Here is a 7176-nt window from a genome sequence, read left to right as displayed (position 1 = left end):
ATACTTCAGAAAACTATACAAACATTGTTAAATCTAACCTTCTAAAATTTACCGTGACAGGGAGCAATACGTCCCTATTAAATAAATGGATAGAGAATTTAGGTGTTAAAAAACACACTTTTTGTTAACAAGGCAAGGAACAATCTATACCTATCAAATTATTATCTGACATGAGGGCAACTAACAACCATATGAGATTGTTTCGTTAAGAGATAATAAATATATTCATAAGAGTCTGGATGTACAATGAAATGAATTGTTATGGGTCGAAATATCATTTTGCATCATTAGGAGGTGGGGTTTTGTTCAAATAACTATTGAAAACAGGATATGCTAAATATTAAAATGTAAACAAAGTTATTCTGATTTAAGTAAATATGTTTAATTAATGATTTTATAATAGGTTAAATTACATTATCAGTTTTTATAAGTTATGGATTCTGTAATAGATAATTCTGTCTCTATGGAGGTTGACGGTAAAAATTTAACACAAATCCAAAAAATGAAAAGAGATATGAAGCTATAGAAGATATTATTTTGGAATGTAAAAAAAAAAAAAGCGGGCAGTCTCGGCCCATTTTATAGCGAGTTTTGGCGAGACGGGCCTGGCCGAGCCGCTTTGTCACCCCTAGAGATATATAATAAGATTATATTTGTTTTCTCTTAGAATTAAGGGGATTATAACCTTGTTTACAATCTTACATGCCAAATCCATTTAAGGTCTTATGGTATAACTCTTTTTTGATAATCCAAAAGTACTTTGAAAATTATCTCAATATATTCGAATTCCTAATACAAAAGAGAAATGTTACTAATACACAATACTAACAAAATATATTTACTCCCACTCAACTGGTATGTAGTCATCAACCACGTTTATCTCAAAAGACTATATGAGATAATAATTTAATAAAATATAAATTACTGATAGAATTTTTTTAGTCTAAAGATAAAATTATTTAATTATCTCAAATTTTTTTGGATATCAATAGTCTCATCAACGTTGCTATTGAAAAACAATTTCTTATATCCATCTACTATAACTCAAGATCTAATATATTATTAATATCGTTATATTCCTAAATGAATCTTTTCATAAAACTGAAAGAAAAGTCTCCTTTCAATTCTACATTTTTTAGTAGAACGCTTTACAATAAAACATACTTTATATTTCCATATTACTTGTTTAGTTTATTTGGTTTTAAATACCAATTGCTTAATACATTCACATAATTAATGAAAAAAGTCCCAAATGTTATTATTTTTGATGAACTTAAACTTTTCACTCATACCATCAATACATATATCTCACCTAAAATGAGATAATTTTCTTTAGTAAAATACTAAATGACATTTGTTCTTGAGGTATTAAATTTATCTTTAAGATAATATATTGATTATCTTTCCCTCACAAATTCAATATCCTCAAATAACTATCAACTTTTTTTCGCTAAAAAATATTTTAATAGTGGAATAAAAAAATAAGTACTCTCCATGGTGCAAGATTAAGCAAAAAATTTAAAACTTTATCAAAAATTTAAATTGTAATTCTCAATGTTCTTTTTTAGAGTGATTTTGTAACAAATTAAAGTATAAGTAGTCATACTTCACTTAAATGAAATAGAACTAAGATATTATTAAAATAATTAGTAGTTAAAGTAAATTCTATGGTGTAAAAAAAAAAATTTGTACACCTATAGATTTGTGTTGTTTCAATAAATAATTGACAAGTGTCCGTGAAAGAAGAAGAGTAAGATACAATTTTACAGGACCTTCTCTTTATTACACGTGAAAATTTTAATAGTTAGGCTGATTAATTATATTTAAGATGATTAATTATTTTAATATGATAGTGGGCTTTGTATACTGATTTTTTTCGTATTTGGATTATTTTACAAAGAAAAATACAAAATAAAGATTTGAGTTTATGAGTTTATAAGTTTATAATACTATGCATACTATTTATTCATTTAATACGTAATATTCATTATTATTGCAGTGAAAAATAAAAGTGAATCTTTATTTTTTTATTGATATTGTTAATTGTTAAGTGTATTTTTTATTACATAATATATATTTTTATATTTTTTTGTTTATTTAAAATTGCATAATAAAAAATTACACTTTATCATATTTATTAAAAAAATGACAAATTTATTTCCTAAGTACAATTATTATTCTTACTAGTGATCTTTCTATGATAATTAACTCCCATATTTTTTAATTTTCATAAAAATTATTTAGAGTGGGTTGATTTTATTAATTATTCTCTTAAAAAGAGTAATTTTTATTATCTTGGATTTTATAAATTTGGAAAGAAAAAGATGAAAACTAATTTTGATTAACTACAATTCGTTTAACTTTATTGTAAAATAAATTTAAAGAATCAATTTCCCTCTCAAACAAATTATAGAAAAAAAATGATTGTACTACTATTATATTCAAAAAACATAAAATTTATCTTTATTATTAAAAAAATAAAATTATTCTTTTATAAAATACTTGTATATATATATATTTTTAAGATATTATTTTGTTCTTATATATTTTTTAGTTAAGAATAAAATTAAAATTAACTCATATAAATATGTACTAATGGATATATGTTTCATTAAATTAAAATTTTGATAAAAAAATTGAAAAAATGTGCTTTATGTAAACCCCGCTAAAATCGGTAAATAATTAGTCAATTATTTGAACTTTAATTAGGAAAATTAAAAATGAAAAACTAATATCAAAATAGGATAGAGCTCGGCAAAACAAAAATTTTGACACCAATTTTAAAGAATTTGGCCCAAAATTAGGCCGAACCGGTCGAACAGGACCCGTATTGGGCCCAAACCCAACTTAATTCCCCTTAATCAAATGAATACAGCTCATTCTTCTCCTCCATTTGGCCTGAAAAACACGCTGGGAAGCAGCATGAAGGGTGAGAGCATGTAGCACTTCCAAAACCCTCACTCAAATTTGATTTCTCAATAACTTTTGATCCGGAGCTCCGATTGACGAACCGTTTACGACCACGCGTTCACCACGACGAGCTCTACGAAAGCCATGGAACAACTTAGTAGGTATCTCATTAATTTCTTCTCAACCAGCTTCCCCCAATTTCGAAAATTCATGAACAATTATGTTGAAAATTGTTCAATTTTAGTGTTATAGGTTCGATTTAGCTTGCGAAGCTTATCGGGCTTGAGTTGCTACGCGTATGGGTATGGTAAGGACATCCTAACCCTAGCTCAATCTTGTATTTATAATGGAAAAACTGAAATTGGAACATATATATGTATTAGGTGTAGATTAAGTGGGTATATATGCATTGGAATTGAATTGGAAGTACTTGGAGGCTTATTGGTGGTCAAGACTTGTTTTGGGCTGTTTTGATTGAGCTTGGAGGGGCTGTGTTTTGCTTGTGAGGCTGCCTTGGGTGGAATAACGTGATCGGCCAATGTATGGTTTAGGTTTCGTGCGTTTAACATGTAAGGTTTTGTGAAAACTTAGGCTAGAGTACTATAGGATAAGTTGAAATGGATAAATGAGTTAAATGTTTAGTATTTGTGATGTTGATGAATAAATTGATATGGTGCATGTGTTGAGTAATTGATATTGGGAGTTAAATGTATGTATGTATACATGCTAGTATGATGGTGTTGAATGAAGGGTTTATGATTGTGGTAAAGTAATGGTATGGTTAAGATAGTGAATGATGTTTATTTGGATTGGTTGGTATTATTATGATGAATAATGTTGTGCTAATGGTTGAGGATTTCCATAATGATGATAAAATGTGGAATTGGATTAATGGGTTGGTTGTGAACAAAATGTGTAAAGTTAGGGAAATATAATAGGATTGAGCTAAGAATGCAAAATGGTTGTATAATGGTGAAGGGTAAATTATGTTGATGATTTTGAGATATTGAGCATGAATGTGACTGGTCTTTAAAAGGGGAATGTGAGTTTTGGTAAAAATGGGGTTTGGTATATTTTTGCAAAAAGTGAATTTTTATGAACTTTGGTCGTCCATAACTTGCTCCACAAATTTTGGATGAAGAGGAGATTTGTTCTAAATTGAAGAAGGTTTTAAAAGCTTGAAAACGATATAAAGTTTGCGGAAAACTGAGTTTTGTAGAGGAAATTATGGACGCCAGAAAATTGGTGCGAAAAACTGAATTTTTGTAAGTTGCAACAGAACCAGGTTTTCTGGTGTGCCTACGCAAAAAGCCGTGCGCACGCACCCAATAGAAGTGAAAATCCACCTGTGCGCACACACGCACGTACACATGGTGTTTTCTATAAAGTGTGCATACGCACGCCCCCGTGTGCACGCACACACCAAAATGGGCCTTCTGTTGGTGGTGCTAGCACAGGCGAGGCGCTTGCACACCCAGTGATGTGTGCGCACGCACGTACTCGTGTGCACGCACACGTTCTGCTTTCTTGTTGAGCTGTGCGCATGTACAGGTGTGTGCGTACGCACACGCCCTGTTTTCCAGCACCTTTGTTTTTCTATTTTAAACATGATTTTAAACTCTAAAACCCCTAATTTTGCCCTGTTAATCCTAGAATCTACTAGTAAGCTTAGTAAATAGCAGAAATTAGGATTTTAAGGTAACTTAGGAATGAAGAAAGAGGTAAATGTGATGAGTTATGTGAAAAGGAAGTGGTTATTGAATGAAGTAATGATGCCATGGCTTGATAAATGACTAAACAATGATTATGAACATTAAATGGTTTATGAATGATGATATCTGAGATACGAGTTTTCCTGGGTAACAGAACCGTGGCTCATCACCACGTGTTCCAGGTTGAATCTCGATACTCTGTTGACCCTACGTCGTAAGGGTGACCGGGCACGTATAAATTTCCGGGTATGGATAGCCCCCATTGAGTGATTTATGAATGAATGTTTGAATGATGAATGATTATGTAATCTATGCATAGACTCATGGGGATGCGCGACGGGAGACAGTCTAAGGTTTTTGGACTTGTCGGGTTGGCTAGATAACTGACAGATGGGCCCCACCAACCATAGGACAGGCATGCATCATGTGCATTTGTTTGTTTTGATTGCTATGCATTACCTGGGTTAGCCTAACTGTATGTATACAACTTGCTACCTGCTATACTTACTACTTGCACTATCTGCCTATTACTTGTGCGTGAATTTGTCTGGTTGCTTGTCTTTGCTAAAGTATGGATGATAGGGGAACGGAGGAAGGGTGAGATGATTTGATGTTAGGTTAGGTTTAAGATTGAAAGAGTTTAGGCAGGTTTAGTATAACTACCCCTATTTATGCCTTCTGTTTAGAAACTAAGTTTTACAATTGTATGACGGAGTTCTAGGATTGCCTCTAGCATTGCCAAGACCTTACTTATTATACGCATGGCACCTTTACCATGCTGAGAACCTCCAGTTCTCATTCCATACTGTGTTGTTGTTTTCAGATGCAAGTCGAGAGGCTCCTCGCTAGGCATCTGGATTTCCTGAAGCCGAGTAATCTGGGATATTTTGGGTTTTCTGTTTACTTATATATATGTATATATGTACTTAGCTTGCTCTTCAAGATACTTGATTTTTTTGTTCCACCTAGAGGTTGCAGGAGAGTTATGGATTTGTTTCTGTATTTTGGGATATTCGGGATACTTATGTATATATATATGTAAATATTTTTCGGCCAGTCTTGGCTTCGCAGGTTGGGTCAGGAGCTAGTTTCACTGTATTTTTGGCACTCTTGTTACTCTTTTACTTTTCCTACCCTCAACTCTTAAGTTTCTTAGCACTTAAGTAATTCCATTTTCTCGAGCATTGCGCTTTTTATCTTGCGATTTTGTTTTACCCACTTTTCAAGGCTCCTAGTTTATTATCTTCTTTCTACTATTATAAGTATGTATTTTATTTTAGAGGTCGTAGCGCCTCGCCAACTCTGTTTTACATCCTAGATGTAAAGCTCTGCGTGGTAGGGTATTACATTATGGTATCAGAGCAGTTCGTTCCTATAGAGCCTGAGGGATGGACTAGCTATGCTTCTGGGCATACTCTAAGTGTCTATACATACTATTTAAGGTATCTAACTGATATAAGTGGCATGAATGCTAATGAGCATGCATTTAGAATTGTGAAACACTAGACTCGCGATATTGAGACTGATCACCTTGATATCACTTATTTGGTGCGAACAGGAACCAAATGGCGTCTCGTGAGCACGGTCGTGGGAGTAATCGAGGTCGAGGATGGAGAGCTAATGAGGTGACCATACCGGTAGGTAGTTTGACCGAGATCGTAACCACAATGATGAGTGTTGTTGCTGCCATTGGTGTTGTTGCTGCTGCGACCATCCGAGTGATGGATGGGGTGGAACCACAAGCTGGAACCGGCAACGAAGGTGATAATGAATATGAAGGTGGACATAATATTCCGAATATTGGGGTACCAGTGGGTTATCCGGAGCAAGTTAACACAGATCAGGCAACAGGAGAAAGTTCAAGGAGGAATGAGGTAGCAAGGAGTAATCGCCGGGAACCCTTCACAAAGAAAAAGGGAAATATTACACTTAGGAGCCAAAATTTCAAAAAGAATCGTTTTGTCGCTTCACATTCTCAACACCGGAACAATGACCAAAGGAACGACAACCGTTCGGACCCAAATTCAGAAGGGCAAACTAGTGCTCAACCGGGTGACTTAAGGTGCTCAAGATGCAAGAGGTACCATCTGAACAGAACATGCATGGCCGGATTAGGTGTATGTTACAAGTGCGGGAGGCCAGGGCATATGTCTTGGAATTGTTCATACAGAGAAAGCCGGGATGCAACCAAACCCGATTTTCAAACCCGATGTAATTATGAACCAACAGTTAAATTTTTAACTTCCTTGCTTACCATTGATATGTAATATTCCTTCATGACGCATGACGAGTTTCAGTAATCATGAGGTCCAAGTCGATGATTAGTCGAAAACTATTGGTTGTTGAGACGGAGTGATACTTAGCTAACTTAGAGGAGTGGTTAGGCTTTGGAAGGTTAAGGATTAAGTGACGTAGTGGAAGCAAGTTGGACCATATAGTGGAAGCAGGTTAGACCATATCTAAGGAATCAGGAGTGTTAAAGGCTACGCAGAGTTATTGTTCGGAATCCTGTGACGGTGAAACTTTGAGGAAGAGGAATAGAGCGAATTCAATG

General features: G+C 33.8%; 1 protein-coding gene across 3 annotated transcripts; it reads left to right on the top strand.

Moving 5' to 3' along the window:
- The first annotated feature begins 2879 nt into the window (after window positions 1-2879).
- On the top strand, window positions 2880-6954 carry LOC112786852 (uncharacterized). 3 transcript variants are annotated; one of them, XR_011878891.1, is made up of 3 exons: window positions 2880-3071; window positions 3155-3217; window positions 5446-5718. XR_011878891.1 is itself a non-coding variant. In XM_072230155.1 (3 exons), exon 3 carries the CDS (start codon window positions 6188-6190, stop codon window positions 6887-6889), a length of 702 nt encoding a protein of 233 aa, XP_072086256.1. In that variant the 5' UTR covers window positions 2880-3071; window positions 3155-3217; window positions 6181-6187; the 3' UTR covers window positions 6890-6954. The 3 variants fall into 3 exon arrangements, 1 of the variants encoding a protein (XP_072086256.1); XR_003194352.3 differs by lacking the exon at window positions 5446-5718 and adding an exon at window positions 3294-3729; XM_072230155.1 differs by lacking the exon at window positions 5446-5718 and adding an exon at window positions 6181-6954.
- Window positions 6955-7176: the final 222 nt, after the last annotated feature.

Source organism: Arachis hypogaea, chromosome 20 (assembly GCF_003086295.3).
Source record: "Arachis hypogaea cultivar Tifrunner chromosome 20, arahy.Tifrunner.gnm2.J5K5, whole genome shotgun sequence".
In the NCBI taxonomy this organism is placed as follows: domain Eukaryota; kingdom Viridiplantae; phylum Streptophyta; class Magnoliopsida; order Fabales; family Fabaceae; genus Arachis; species Arachis hypogaea.
Note: the sequence above shows the minus strand (reverse complement) of the source record. Positions and strands in the feature narration are given on the sequence as shown.